The sequence below is a fragment of the Sinocyclocheilus rhinocerous genome, unplaced genomic scaffold (genome assembly GCF_001515625.1).
Source record: "Sinocyclocheilus rhinocerous isolate Xijiao unplaced genomic scaffold, SAMN03320098_v1.1 scaffold168, whole genome shotgun sequence".
Lineage (NCBI taxonomy): Eukaryota > Metazoa > Chordata > Actinopteri > Cypriniformes > Cyprinidae > Sinocyclocheilus > Sinocyclocheilus rhinocerous.
In genome coordinates, this window is record NW_015635532.1 from 422,240 (window position 1) to 439,319 (window position 17,080).

Consider the following 17,080-nt stretch of genomic DNA (forward strand, 5'->3'; position numbering starts at 1 on the left):
GAGAAAGTATTTTTAAAAAGAAAATATGCACTTCAGCTTTAAGTTACTAACTCATATAAATGGTTATTAATTCTCCTCTTCATCCGTGTCATTTGAATTAAACTACTGCAGCATGGAGGATGGACTCTGTCAAACTGGTTAGACTTATGTAGACCAAAAACAAACAAACAAACAAACAAAAAAAGTATATTAAAGTACAAAACACTTTTTTTTTCAAAAACATTTGAATAGTGCAGAGCAAAATGTTTATTTATTTTTTAGTTAAACATTATTTGGACAGTAATGCTATTATATATATATATATATATATTAAAAATCCTTTACCTTAATTTGGACTGTAAGTGTGCATCTTGATTAGAAAACCTGTAAGTGTGTCTTGAATGGCGAGGTATAATCTATTGTGCTTGTGTTGATGTTGCATAATTTTGTTTCAGGATTAGTCAAGTTCTGGTTTCACTTCAGAAAAATCTGCGTTTTGAAACACTGGGGAGGGGAATGATTTTTACCGGCTGTACAAATTATGGACAAAACCTTTTCCTGGCCAAAAGGTCAGGTGCTATATTAAGTTGGAAAGAGAAGTTAAATCATTGCAATATAAACTTTTAGGATCTGTTTTTACTCTGACAGATGGGAGTCAGAGCTGTTCTTTTTTTTTACTTGTTTTGTTTCTGAAGAAATCAGTTGTGCTATACTGAATATTCCTCCTTAGCATCAATGCTGTTAGACCACAAAAGTTTCTGAGGGGAAGAGAAAGTAAAACACACACACACACACATTCACTAAAAGAGCAGAATCACATTCACATCAAGTATTGTTCCTTTACCTTAAAAAACAGGTTTAAGTTTGTGAATTTATCATTTTATGCTGTCTTCTTGCTATTTTGATGTATGTTACAGCAGCAATAAACATATTTGGACAATTTAATCAGACTCAAAAATGCAAACCATCAAAGTATCATTAATTTTAAATATAGCTTTCTTGTATTTTAGATATTTATATTTTTATATTTATTATTAAAATATTACATGCAATATGTTTATAATATTTTCTAAAATTAAATTTTTCTCAATAATAATTTTAAACATATAGCTCTAGCATCATATTGACACATGTGACACTTTTTATTATATTATTTTAAAGACATTTTGTTTTGATTTTTATTTGTGAGAGTAACTAAATACTTTTTAGCCAGTTCACATTTGTAGTCATTCTATGGCTTTTTAAAACTTGTCATTTACAAGATAACCTTCTACAAAATATTACAGATATTTATTAATATTTAACATTTTTGCTAGAATCATAAGTATTCAAATAGAATCATATTTGATTATACCATCTTTGTCCATTTAACAAGGAACCAGCCTAAATATATATATAATAGATAACTACATTTATGCATTAAACAAAAAAAGTGTGCATTCAAGGTATAGATTTTATAAGTGTGTATTCATTGGGAATCAAACCCATGACCTTGAGTGCCATACTGTACTCTACAAGTTGAGCAACAGGAAGTAATCTCTCCAAAAAAACTATTTCACAGATTCAGAGTAACTAAAGTTCAACATAAACTCATTTAAACCACAATAAGCAGGTTTCAAAACCATTTCCAAGCTTGTTTTTTTTTCATTAACAATTACACTCAAGACACACAAGCAGTATTTGAAAAACTCTCATCCCAATTTCTCTCTCTTTTGCAGCTACATACCGGCAGCAGTTGAATCTCAGTGAAAGAGATGACTTTAACCACACAGCAGCGGCTCATGGTCCAAAAGAAGGCTTTCAGGTATCACGCAAGCAACATGCAAAAACGGCCTGCAGTCTTGCCCTTAAACCACAACCCAAGAGGAGTTGGAATCACTCGGTCCAGTGTGAATGCAACCCGGCTGGGAAAGCAGAAGGATAACTAAGCATGTGTGTGTGTGGCTTTCCTGAGCTGTGTGTGCATTAACCATGGCCTGGAGAGGAAGGCATGACACATCATTCAATTTAATGATTGTCATTGAATTCAATTACAAAATATAAAAGTGTCTGTATACTACACAAGATTTCTTTTTAAAGAATTAAACTTACACAATGAGTGTGCATTAAGGTTAAACTAAGAATCAAAGCACAGCATGCGTGTACTCCTCTCTCTCAAACCACTGTTTTCACTTACAGTATGTGCTCCTTCTCCTTTTACCGCAACCATGCAAACACACACATACACATAGAATGTCATAATACCAGTGGAATCGTCACTATAGTTCACACACAAATAATCTTATCTAATGAGCCAATTTATAAACAAGTGTGCATGTGAGAAAAATAGATCATGTAAAAGTGGGGCATCCTTGCTAAATATTTCACCGCATGATTCCTGAAGATGTGTGTGAGCGAGACAGAGGGAGAGATAGAGAGAGATAAATAGAGATGGAATTTACTTTCAATTTCTGTGTAATCCAGGGATTAGGTTCTGCTGGCAGCCTCCTATGTCCTATTTCTATCCCCTCAAAAATGATAAAAAAAAATGAATAATCATAATCTCATGCACTGGCAACAAAAATATGAAGGCACATCACACTAGGCCACAGAAATAGCAAGTCTTGTCGCAGAATCTTTGCTCAGAACTAACTTCACTTTTCTTTATTTTTATTAAATAATTATCAAGTCCTGAAAATATTAAAAATATATGAAAATAAGTCTCATAAGAATAAGTAAAAGTTGCAAATTAAAAAAAAGGTGATAAACATATAACCGAAAATGAACAAATTGTATATGAAATACTTAAAAATGTATTAATGAAATGTGTAATTTTCAGTTCTATATACAGGTCTTAATAAATTTGGTCTTAAGTAATTGTTTTTTTGTTTTTTACATTTGCTTAGATTAAATATAGTGGAAGACACTTATTAGGAATAAAAATGGTAGGTAACATAAAATAAGCTAAGGCTTCAGCCTATACCTTTTCCAGTTAATATGTAAAATGATGTATACTTATTATGGAACTGTGAATGAGGGCCAGAATAAAAAGTTAAAATAAATAAATAATAATAATAATAAAAAAGGAACGCTTACTTACGATAAATATTTATATTACTCAAACATGGTTCAAGCAACACAGCATATACCTTGGTGCACTGAGTTAATAGGTTCAATAACCGTGAAGTAAAATGAGCCTTGGATCGATTCTCAGTGTTCAATAACAGAGCATTAAAACTGTGACACTTAAATGTGCATGTGTAGAAACATTATTGAAATGAAGCATATTGAATGCATAATACAGAGTTTGGTCATACTATGGCATATTCATTAACCAGAGGCTGAATCTGACCTTTCTGTGTCTGTGTGTACATACATGAAAAAACAAATTGCCTGAGGATGTGTGGAAGCAATGTGAACACCAGAGGGGGTGGTTGGATAGTGTGTGATTTCATCAAGGGTGTGGCTGCGATTAGATGTATGTGTGTGTGTGTGTGTGTGTGTCTGCGTGTGTGAGGGAGGGTCTTTCACATCTAAATGTGGTAAAGTGTAATCTGATGAATTAAAGATAGAGACAGAAGTTGGTGTATAAACCAGCATATTTATCATATAATCAGGATTCTGTAAGATAAAAAGGCAGGTATGGTTATATACACACATTCATTATATATATGCTTTTGCCTGGGAAAGAGAGAGAGGAGAAAGGGGGAGGGGTGATGTCAGGCAGCAGAGAACCGGCTCTGCAGAGTAAGCCTGTTGTCACGGAAACCGCATTACAGCAGGAGGGGGCTTTTCAGTGAGAGTGAGGCAGAGGGGCGATAATAGGGACAATTGATCAAATGAGCTATAAATCACAGTGTTTCATCTTATGAATATTAACATTAAAAGGGAGTCATTAATATGACAGTCAGGATGAGGAAATTATAATGAGTCTCCCTGCATTTCTCTCTCTCACACACACACGGTACATTCTGGAGAGCAGGTAAACTCAAGCAGTGATGTGTTGCTACTGCAGCAGAGAGACATGGTCCTGCTGACTTCTGTCACCTTCCCCACAAACACGCTTCTGCTGTGAGCCAAAAACAATGCTAACACACCCTATTGCGTATTAAAGGGGTCCTATTATGCTTTTTCAACTTTAGTTAGTCTGTAATGTTGTTGTTTGAGCATAAAAAAGATCTGCAAAGTTACATAGCTCAAAGTCCAATTCAAAAGGAGATATTTTATGTAACAGAAATCTTTTCAATGTTGTTTGAGCATAAAAAAGATCTGCAAAGTTACAAAGCTCAAAGTCCACTTCAAAAGGAGATATTTTATGTAACAGAAATCACTTTTCAAAAACTACAACGAATGACTCGTTTGGACTACAATGCATATTTTCCGGGATTTGTGATATCACAAATATCGACGAAAGGGACGAGACCTGGTTGAGCTGCACTAGAGAAGGCAACGAGTGTTATCACTATGTAGGGCTGAAACGATTAGTCGACATTATCGACAAATATTTTTGTTGTCGAGTAGTCGTTTGATCTCATATGACCTAATCATTAGTTTAGGTTGTAATGTAAGAGCCTGCAATAACGCGGTTTGACCAGTGTTGCGCTGTAGCGCAAGACTGTAATTCAGCTCTCCTGATGCAAATCAAGAAAAGAAGACGCAGCGGCAGCGCCAAACCTGACGGTGCGTCTCCACTGGCACGTAGCGAGCGCAGCAGAGCCAGCGTTTTCAATTAATTCCTATGGAAGCTGAGCTTAAACGCTTGCGCGGTGCATTATGGGATTGAAAGCGGTGCAGAGAAAGCGTTGAGAGCGGCCGAGAGCAACAAAAAGTTTGGGCATTCCTCGACTTTATACAAATATGAGCGAAAAACGCTGGGCGACAACCAATCGCTGTGAAAAGAAGAGGATGAAATGCAAACAGGGTGTAAACATTGTTTTCAGGGGCGTGCTCTGCCCTAAATTTGACACGCTCCAAAGCAGTGGCATTGTAGCGTTGCCAGCGGCACTGAGCGCAGATTTGACACTGTAGTGGAAACGCACCGTGAGGCTGCTAAGCGGTGTTTGGATGAATATGTAAATATATACTGCACGCTTTCCTCTCAATAACAAAATAAACACATCAAACACTGACAGCAGTGAGAAAGCAGCAGTTTAAAACGCGTCTGATTACAGCGATGTGGATGTTTGCAGGAGCTCTGCAGTTCAGTACTCCAGTAAAGTCCAGTCGTCACATTTATTTATATAGTACTTTATGCAGTAGATAGCCTTAAATCAAGCAGCTTTACAGTATTATTAAACATTAAAAACCAGAGTCAGAGTTGCTTTCAGTTAGAATTACAACTTGATTTTCTGTTATAAAGCAGCTCTCCAGTGTGGAGCTAGCAAAAGATAAAATCTTTTTATTAGTGGGGGAAAAAAATATTTCATATAGTTTGGTTTGCAGAGATCAAAGCTTGATCTAGCTCAAGACTGTTTTGATTATCATAACCCTATAAGGTATTTTAAGAGAGATTATGTTGTGAATAAAATAGTTTATCCAAAAGTAAAACGTCGTATCACTTACCTTTATTTTGTTTCTTATCCATATGACTTACAAAAAAGAGATTTTAGGCAGAATGATGTATCATTCAGCTACTTTTTCATATAGCTAATTAAATGGTGAATAAGAGAGTTTCTCTGCCATCTCATTTTGTGTGCCAAATATATTTATGTGTATAAATTAATTGTATAACTGTAATTACATAATATGACTTTCAAAAGCTGAAGTGATTACCTTAATTTATTTGTTAGAATATGTATAACTCAATATTTTAACTAATTGTAAAAGCTGAATAATCAATAAATGTCTACTGATTAATCAGATAAATAGTCACCGATTAGTTGAATAATCGTTAGATTAATCGATTATCAAAATGATTGTTTGTTGCAGCCCTAACTCCGGCCCACACAGACTTTCGCATACATACTAGAGCTGTTGCTTCGGTTGTTCCTAAGCTGTTGCACCATGGGATTGAGCAGTCGGCTTCCCTTCAGCTTGTGTTTGGAGGCTCTGCGGCGGCGGCCTCCATCTCATTTTGTGTGCCAAATATATTTATGTGTATAAATTAATTGTATAACTGTAATTACATAATATGACTTTCAAAAATGAAGTGATTGCCTTAATTTATTTGTTAGAATATGTATAACTCAATATTTTAACTAATTGTAAAAGCTGAATAATCAATAAATGTCTACTGATTAATCAGCGAAATAATCGATGAGTAGTCGATCAATCGGTCTAATAATCGGTAGATTAATCGATTATCAAAATAATCGTTTGTTGCAGCCCTATCACTATGTCGGAGACACGCTAGCGTCAACAAGGCAGACGCACTTAGAGTGGTTACAATCATCCGGGTTTAAATCGCGCTCAAATTGATTTGATTTTGACGCAATATTTACACTGAAGCTCGCAGGCGGCTATGGTAAGGGGCATGACATTTCCCGACTAGGCGCCGAGTGGTGCCAATCACAGCACACACTGGCCCAGCTAACCAATCACAACACAAGGTGTTGTAATAATGTAAAATATGTGAAAAATAATGTGTTTTTCGAACAACCTAGTATGAGAGCCTGTTCTAGTACACCCCCAAAACAAAATCAAGACTTTGTAAAAGAGCATAATAGGACCCCTTTAAACATTCAACAGATTACAATACCCCAGTATGGAATCACAATTAACCCAGTTTACATTCCTGGTGCTAATGTGAATTATTCATTGGTGCACATTATTCCTAAGCAACAAAATGTTTCTCTTTGTAATCTTTCATCAAAATGTAACAACTTGTTTTGCCTATGAAAGGACTTTAGTTTACTCATCCTACATTTTATTTCTTGTTGAATATTCTGTTTTACTTTGGAATGTGTCACATTATGGAAGACGGGTATATGTGCTAGTTATAGCTATATAATAGTTCTTGCAGAGTTGTTTCTATAAAAGAGAGCACATACTCCCACAAGACACTTACAGTATATACTTTGTTGAGGAGCTGCTGCAAAATTAAGCTTTTCTCCTGATCAAGAGAGTGACTTTAAGAATATCTAATCTTTCACTAAAAATCTAGTACTGATGCACAGAATATATGACTAGACTACAGGGTCTTAGAAAGAGAAAAAAGCAGCTGCTTTCTCTTAATGTCAGAAAAATCTGTGAGGAGATGGAAATACTTCAGTTTTGGTTGTCGTTTGTAAGATTAATAAGCAGACAAGCTGGATAAAATTGTGACTAACACTTAGAACTGTTACAAGCCATAAGTTAAGTTTTATGTCAATTTTCTGAAAAACCATCCATTCCACACACATATTTTACAATCCATTTTATGCCTTTTCCCTCTGTCTTTCGGTTCTTCTTTCACATTCTAATTGCAATGAAAGCAATCAAATATTTCAGATTAAATTCTGGTTTTGATACATTTTTAATCAAAAGCAAATTAATTCCACCATGTGTTAATATTAACTGAGCAGATGCCATCAAACACACACACACACACACACGCACACACAGGCAAGCGCAAATGACATCTTGTGAAAGATGAAACTCTGAGAGAATTTTAATCCAACTAGAGTTTAATCATTTATTTCAAAATCTGTGCTCAGATTGTTTTACACAGTTGTTCTGATGGAAAAGGGACAGGGCAGGACGCGTCTGCCAGTCAAAGAGACAGTAACCAGGCCAGACACATACAGTACTGTATATGCACACTACCTAAGCTTCACTTTAACAAATAGTGATACATGTTATTAACAATAATGATGACCATAGAAATGTGTTGCACACCACAGCCAAACTCAGCTCAAAGTCTGAAACTCTAATTTGGATCAGAGGGGATGTCTGACAGCCGCACCAAAATTCAGTCATCTCTAATTCACTTTCCCCTCAGAATCCAAAAGGATTATAAAAAGGTTAGACAATCAAATAAGACGTATGAAAGTCCCATTCTCTTTAGAAAACCATTTTATCTGTCAGAATGCACTGCTCAACTACAGCAATAAATCATTCAAACCTTTCAGACTAAGTTAGGGAAAAGTGCCCTCAAAACCTAAGGGCTGATACACGTGTAGACCAAGCATATTATTAAAACATAACAGTGAAATATTTTTTATAGGGAAAAAAAGGAAATAAAGAGGATATAAATTGATGGAACTGACAAACTCTAATATCTGCTTAGGAAAAAAAAAAAAACTTAAAATTATATGTGTGTATTAAATCACCATATACACATAACTTTACAATAAAAAGTGATTTAATGCATTTACACACATACAGTTTAAAAGAATGAACAGCAACAGCGTGCTTCAATGTTTGTGAGTTCGGAACAAAAACAAAGAAAAGGAAAGAGAGAAAATGTGTTTTTGTTTGTGCATGAAAAAATAAAATCCATTTCAATCTCATAAATAGGCTTTTTAGGTAATAAGGCTAAAGCAACTCATGATGAAACAGTCTCTGCTGAAAGATGCACCAGCAGCTCACACTGACCAAAAGCTCTGATTGGCTCCTGACACACACTGCAACAGCTATTTCATTACCTGATTGGTTGAGCACACTTCCGTTTGATGCTCCTGGCTATTTGATTGGCCGAGGTGTTGCCGTGCACAGCTCTGCTGGTGAGTGTGGTGATTGAAGCAGATTTATGTCTATCAGACTCTCAAGAGAATAATCGTCCAATGAGGTCCGAGTATTGATTTACATTTTGCCTGGTTTTGTTCACAGATGTATGGGCCACACCCTCAGAGAAACCAGCAATGAGGAGAGGGTGTTTCACAAGGACAGATAAAGCATAAATCACACACACACACACACACACACACACACAAGCTGCTGTAAATAGGTCATCGCCTATTAAACCAAATCAATTCTGACACACTAAAATATTGAAACAGAAAAAATGATCGCATATTGACAAACACTGTTAAAGTGTAAACTGGTGGCAATGTTTTGTATACAAAAACTAGTGCAAGCACACATTTAAATACACTCAAAACACACACAATAAAACATGACACTGATCTGCCACCAGGTGGAGATTTTCATTTATGAGTCAGTTGTGAAACAAAGAAACCAAGGCTCTCACACACACTAACAACACACCTCTCTCTCACAATCCATGTCAGAGGAAATGAAAATGCAGCTGGCATAATGTTAAGACAGGAGAGAATCCACTCAGCAAAGGCAGAGCGATCTGATAACACACACACACACACACACACACACACACACACACATCACAAACTAGGCGGTAATATTTATTATATTGTACATGATTTGTACAGTATTGTAGTGTTATTCAGCTGCCTATTGTGTGTTGTATTCATAAAATTTTTAATAAAATTAGTTTCAGATTTAGGAATTAGGAATTCAGATACAATCCATTTGTAGTCACACACACGCATGTGTATATATACAGAGAGAGAGAGCGAGAGAGAGAGAGAGAGAGAGAATGATGGCATACAACACCATATACTATTGTATACTGACTTCTGTAAGAAAACCCTCACACATTGTAGTAATCTAGTGACCTGCTGTTGTGATGAACCTATTTGACCCCTATTCTCTCCATAATCCATTAACCTGCAAAACTCGCACAGAAAATATAATCAACCTGCTCCCTACGCCTGTGATCTAATTATTCAAATATAATTTATGTATATCCTCAGTGGTTTAAGTTTAATGGATCTATGGATGGATTGTATGTGTAAACAGCGGTATGCAGATTTCAATGCAAAGGTTAACGAGAGAGAATGGATAGATGGAGTAGTGCCGCAGGCGTGTGTGCTGGGATACTGCAGAATGACATCAGCAAGAACGCTTATGGGACTTTTCAAGTGGACAGAAACAGAACCCAGTGTTCCGAAAGTTATATTCTATATTCAACTCTCTTTCTCTCTCTCTCTCTCTCTCACACACACACACACACACACACGCTGAACATACTCTTTCACTCTCCTCATCAAAACTTAATAATTTCACTTGGTCTCATGCATTATCAAGAGCTTCATATCCTAATTATTTTAAAACCATGTTAGCTATCTTTCTATCTACTTCAAAAAAAAAATGTCATGGTCTTACCTTGAGTGTGCTCTGGGGACACAGCATATGCAGGGATAGCACAATAAAAAAAAGAGAAGAAGAGAAAGGAGCAAAGGTTAGTACTTTACTTTTGTTTAAAGCAATATCTTGCAGTGCACACATTTTCAAACTCAAACAGATGTGAGATCCGGTCAGAGGCCCAGCTGTGCTGAGACACAGATGGACATTTGGAGTTTCCCTGAAGGAGACCTACAGTTGCAAAAAGACAAAAAAAATTTAAAGGAAATGAAACAATACATATGTTGATTAAATGTAGGTTAAAATACATATAATACCAGCTTAAATTCTGAAATGTATGATATGAGATATTTAGTTTTAATCTTCCAGGTCACCTAAATCAAACAACGTGGCCACCATGTACTTACCATTGTTAGTGGTATATAATATTTCCATATACAGTGGGTACGGAAAGTATTCAGACCCCCTTAAATTTTTCACTCTTTGTTATATTGCAGCCATTTGCTAAAATCATTTAAGTTAATTTTTTTTCCCTCATTAATGTACACACAGCACCCCATATTGACAGAAAAACACAGAATTGTTGACATTTTTGCAGATATATTAAAAAAGAAAAACTGAAATATAACATGGTCCTAAGTATTCAGACCCTTCAGATTCAGATGAGCTGTGACACTCATATATTTAACTCAGGTGCTGTCCATTTCTTCTGATCATCCTTGAGATGGTTCTACACCTTCATTTGAATCCAGCTGTGTTTGATTATACTGATTGGACTTGATTAGGAAAGCCACACACCTGTCTATATAAGACCTTACAGCTCACAGTGCATGTCAGAGCAAATGAGAATCATGAGCTCAAAGGAACTGCCTGAGTACATTAATGAGGAAAAAAAATTAACTTAAATGATTTTAGCAAATGGCTGCAATATAACAAAGAGTGAAAAATTTAAGGGGGTCTGAATACTTTCCGTACCCACTGTATATAAATAAAATCTCAAAATGTTACATCTGTAAATAGTATATCTTTACATTCATAAATCTGTCTATTGTGTATTTTCTAGATTTTTATTACTGTATTGTATCATATATATTTTTTTCTTTTTAAAAATATTATTGTGCTATATTCCATTTTATTGTTTTTTTTTATTGTTGTTTGACTTACAGACCGGTTTCCCTTCTACCTTTCATTGCAAAAACACTTGAATGAGTTGTGTTCAACCAAGTCTCAGCCTTTCTCACACAGAACAACCTCCTGGACAGCAACCAACCTGGCTTCAGAAGTGGACATTCGACCGAGACTGCCTTGCTTTCAGTTGTTGAAGCCCTAAGACTGGCAAGAGCAGCTTCCAAATCTTCTATACTTATTTTCCTGGATCTGTCTGCTGCTTTTGATACGGTGAACCACAAGATTCTCCTGTCAACCCTATTGGAAAATGGCATCTCGTCATTTGCACTTATATATTGTTGCTCTTTTGTTAGTTTTGACTGCTTTTATTGTCCTCATTTGTAAGTCGCTTTGGATAAAAGCGTCTGCTAAATGACTAAATGTAAATGTAATGTAAATGTAAATTGTCTAATTCCAATGTATGCACTATTTCTGTACTTTATTCTGCACTGGAAGCTCCTGTCACCAAGTCAAATTCCTTGTGTGTGTAAACATACAAATAAAGCTCTTTCTGATTCTGATTCTATATATAGATTTTACAAATGTATCTGAGATGAGCATATAGACGTTTTAAACTTCTAGACTATTGGGAAGGCATTTATAAAGGTCAAAGCATCAACATTTAGGGGCTCTAAATATGCCAAACTCTGAGATAAACACATACACATTTCAGCCTCCTAACTTGCTGGAAAGGCTTCTTATGAAAATTAAAGTAAATGTTTTTGCATGCATAATTACAGCAGTTGTGAAAAGTTTGCAAACTTGACAACCCATTCGGTGCAGTTTTCAGCCCAAAAAAGAATATGCATTAACAATAATCCTTGACAGTGACAAAAAAAACATTTAAGTGCAAAGAGCAAATGCATCATCAATATTAATGCCTGTCTTTCAAAGTTAAACTATGCATGTAAAAAGAACAGAACATCCAAAGTCAGGGAGAGAGAGACATGATTATAAGCATGACGAAAGGAAACAATGAAAATGGAGCAAAAACAGCAAAAGGAGAAGAGAAATAGAGTGAGTGGACTAGTTAAAAGGAGGAGAAAAAAGGAACAGCAGAATGAAAGAATGGGGTTAGTGGGGGAGTGAATTAAAGGAAGATAAAGGGAAATTAAACAGGGATTAAAAGGTGGAAAAAGAGTGAGAAGGAAACAAGATAAAAGAAGTGTGTGAGAACTAAATTAGACAGTCAGTAAATGAACTAGCATTAATTGTTAAAGTGTTTAGTGGCTCCCAATGGACTCCGCAAATGTGTGTATATTGCACGTGAAAATTTCAGGTCTTTTGCATGCTGGGTAAAGTTCTCTCCCCCTTCAGACCACTGTAAAGCTGATGACTTTCCTCTGTAATCCCATTAGAAAGCTCATAGTTGAATTACTGTCTCCCTGGTTATGCTGACAGGCCTAATCCAACAGCACACATCAACACCACCGAGACCACGGCAAGCGTGTTGGACCAGATTAACCTCAAAACACCTGAGCTTGATTCATGATTCAGACTCAGCCAAAAAGACTCTCTTCAAAGCGATTCTGAAAATATTGACACTTAGGGTGTGACAGAGTGATTCTGAAGAGTGCAAGGTCACTGCTAACTTGCATATTCCCTAATGACAGTTCAAGCACACTAAACACAATTTGTCACAGCAGTGTTCATTATTAACTGACAGAATGAATGAAATGCTTTTCTGTCTTCTTGATGATGCTTAAAATATCATTGCTACAGCGTTTAATGCGTTTTATTCATGTTTAACAGAAAACACAAAAACTACAATAAGTGTGAGATGTTTTAGTCCAGACGTTTTCAATCTTTACAGACCCAAAGAACATCAGTGAATGTTCATTTATAATAACCAGAAATGTCCTCACAATCATTTTCACAGATCCACAAGGGTCTGCAGACCTGGTAAGTGCTTTCAAATCTTTGCACACAAAACTGGGGTGAATTCCAAACAACTTTTTTTGCGTCCTTGAAGGGCACTTCTGGAAGGGGATGCCATTTGTAGGGACGTTCCAAATGAAAGTGAACAACTGAATCTCTTCACAAAGGGCCCTTCCAGAAGTCTGTTAGCGAAGGGAACATGCGATGGTAACTTCACGGAAGTGATTTCCATTTGTGATCATGTGATCTTTGGTTAGGAGATCTTGCGATGCTTTTTAAAGCAAAGTTGGGGTTGATTTAGAGTTCACATACAATGTAAATAGAATAGGCTAATTAAATTTGTATATTTTAATGTAAGACAACATATTTTTCGTCAGTGATAGAAATCTGATTTAAGACGTGTGTAAGCAAGTTTAGTTTGAAAACCTTTAATAGTAAATAAAACAAAATTAGACAATATTTGAATAAAATAATAATAATAATAAGAAGAAGACATTTTTATTTGCAACAACTGATGGAATGCGGAATTCTGCATGCATGTGCAGGGTTGTCAAGGTAACATTTGGTCAGTCATTTCCTTCGCCAAGTGAGTTCCAAACGCTTATACGAGACAGTAATGCCCTACACCCTTCAAAGAACACACTTCAAGGGAAGGGAGTAGGGGCATAGGGATGCTCACTTCCGTTTGGAATTCGCCCCTAATCATACAGAAAAGAAAAAAATAATCATGATGTCCTGCTGAACCCAAAGGCAGAATGGTGACTTAACCTCAGTCAACCTCAGCTACAAGCCCGCATTACAGCCGACACTCTGATTACCTTCAGTAAGGTCACTGACCACCAAACTCACCGACACTGACAAAGCTAGAACCATCACACATAGAGTTTATACTAGCATTGTCATTGCCAGTGAGTTTGATGATCAGTGACCTTTACTGAAGGTAATTAGTAATTACACATAGAGATATAAATAATAAACCATTATAGGTATATCATCTGTATTCATATTTCAATTATTTGGGAGGACAGAGAGAGTGAGAGAGAATGAGTTTGAGGCATAATTTTTGGTTTGGAGCACAAACCGAGACAACACCTCTAAAAAATGATGACATCATACTAAATTATTCCACATAAGATAACAATCAAACATTCTATGAACAAATAATTGGTGTATACAGAATTCAACCGATATGCAGTTACAGAAGTGAGTCTCATACACACACACACACACACACAAGTGGAGAGTTTAGATCTACACAATGAATATTACAATGAGAAAAATGAGAAGGAAGAGAAAGGACATTTTAACTGATCTATAACTTAACTGAAACTTGAACTGATCACAGTAAAATAAAAAAAAATAAAAAGGAACAGCAGAGTGATAAAATGAAAAGGAGAATGAAGTAAAGTGAAAAAAGATGAAGGAAAAGATAATGGACAAAAGCAAATCTGACACTAATTCAGAACCTGAGCTGATCGAAATGTCTTTCACAGCTGACACACACACACACACACACTGCTTTCTTTCAGAGGGAGCAGCTGCAGAAAGATGTGGCTGGAATCACTCTCAGGTCTAATGAACACACACACACGTCTAAAGTGTGGCAGACACACAGAAAAGTCATGCTAATTCCCTGCACCTGCATGCCATTGGCCATCATTCTCAAAACTAGAAACAACCAGCAAGCACGATTGCTGTAATCATGAGTGAGAAGTTATGTATAACCAGGCCAGTATGGACATAAAACCGCAGCTCTGCAGATTTAAGCAGAATCAACACACTGGAATTCATGTTCATTAATAAAATATTATGCCTAATTTTGATGATAGTTTCAGCTACCAGTAAGAGTTTAGTACTGTCAGCTGTGTTTAACCCTTTTTACCACGTTTAAATTCATACAGCAGAATTTCACAGATTTTCCACTAAAATCAGTGCAGAAAACAAAGTCAGGGTCTGTGTACAAGAAAGCCATTTAAATTCAATATTAAAAGCAGATTCAAGCAAATAAATTGTATTTTAACCATAAACGAAAATAAAATGTATTCAATACAAAAATAAATGCATTATAATCAAATTTAGGTATATGTATGAATGCAACCTCTTAATTCTAGACAGTAAAAACAAAAAAACAAAACAAACCTATAAACGCAAAACAAACAGAACAATTAAACTAAAAGAAATACTACTAAATACATAAAGAGATGCAGTTTGCAAGGTTATCCACACAAAACCATTTTTATAAAAAGAACGGAGAGATAGAATTCAGCCATATTTAAGCTGTAGTCAGTGAACAGACTAAATTATTCACATCATGCTGGCCTACATCTTCCAGGCAAATGTCTGTGTGTGTGTGTGTGTGTGTGTGAGGGATGCAAGGATGCTGTTCGGACTCAAACATGCTCTTAAATTCACAGCGGCATTAAAAGCTTCAGTGAACTCTGCTGTGACGATCCCCAAAAGAACAACTCTCACTGGAGAAGTTGCTCTGCTAGAGAATAAAAACTGTGATAACAGAAACACTGGCTGGAAAACTACAGAGCAGACTGTCAGATTTATCTGTATTGTAAAGCATTTATGGGGAAAACACAAATAACCTCAACTGTGTATAAAGTATGCCTTCACACAAGATTTGGCAGTTTTCAAACAAGCACACATGCAAACAATAATATAAAAATGCATACACCATACGCCTGTGCAAAGTTCATGTTATAAAAATAGTATAACATTGTGCATATACCCAGTTTGTACATAATGTTTACACATTACATTCTCTTACATCAACAGAAACGCATGAGATACACAATGACACACGTGTGCATGTAACATGGATGAGACACACACACATCCACACACATACAGCCTGTATTTAATATACAAGTGTGAGTCACTGTCTTTGCCACTCACAAAACATACATACACACACTCTAGCATACCCAGTTGAGTTGACCACACAAACAGCACTGGCTGCCATTTTTACATTTCTTCATTTGCACACAGCATCTAAAATTAACACTGGGTAAGCGCCAAATGAGAGTAAAATTGCTTTGATGAGTACATTATTGCAGGACAGTTAGCCGGTTACTTTATCAGGAAGAATAATAAACATTATAAATAAACATTATTGTCCCTCTCACTTTCTCTCCACTTCATTCTTTTCATTTTTAATTTTTTTCCCTAAGGTTTTCTGTTAGTTTTTTTCCCTTTTGTGCATTAATAATTTACAGTATGAGTCTAAATCTAGGTGTGTTCGCTCATGCATGTACATACATGTTCACAAGCACACAATTCACACAACAGTGAATCAGTGGCTGCGTCCGAAACCGCCTACTCAATGAATAGGTACTTAATTTCAATAAGTACTTACTTAACGAGTGCTAAAAGAGTACTCTACAGCCAAATCTCGTTAAGTATGAATGCGATCCAGGCAACATCCGCCATGTTGACGTTATCATGTGATCTACGACATTACAAGCGCAACAACATAAAAGATACGAGCGACAGGTTTAATTGATCTCTCTGTAAATATTTTGATGTTTATGAAATTTCCTCATTTTGTGGTCTTGTTGAAGAAACAGCTGCCCTTTTATTGTGATTGTAGTGTATAACCAATACATTTTGGGTTGATTTAAATTTTTATATTTTTAACCCTACTAATATGACCCACAGTTCAATCTATAAATGTATTATTTTTCCATACGAAAACCCAAAATCGTTATCTCTTGAATATGTTGTTACTTTCTTTTATGTGCAAAACCGGCTTAAATCTCTTAAAACAATGAATTTATCTTGTTTCATCCCTCCGGCTTATAAACAACAACAACAAATGTAATATTTTGATGCATTGATTATATGAATATTATGATTATTCAAAGATATTTAACCTTGTCATTGTGCCTTTTTTTCTGTGTATATAATCTCATACTATGATGTATGCAAACGGGGTCATATGATGCGATTTCAATTTTTCCTTTCTCTTTGGAGTGTTACAAGCTCT

At 35.7% G+C, this 17,080-nt stretch overlaps 1 protein-coding gene across 3 annotated transcripts in view; it reads right to left on the reverse strand.

Annotated features, from left to right (window-relative positions):
* The window catches only part of LOC107747087 (protocadherin alpha-3-like), a 147,996-nt gene that overhangs the window by 87,690 nt on the left and 43,226 nt on the right, over positions 1–17,080 (reverse strand). For all 3 annotated transcript variants that reach the window (XM_016561510.1, XM_016561511.1, XM_016561512.1), the window contains exon 2: positions 10,063–10,074. In XM_016561510.1, the coding sequence (XP_016416996.1) occupies positions 10,063–10,074 (12 nt within the window). The remainder of the gene's footprint in view (positions 1–10,062; positions 10,075–17,080) is intronic.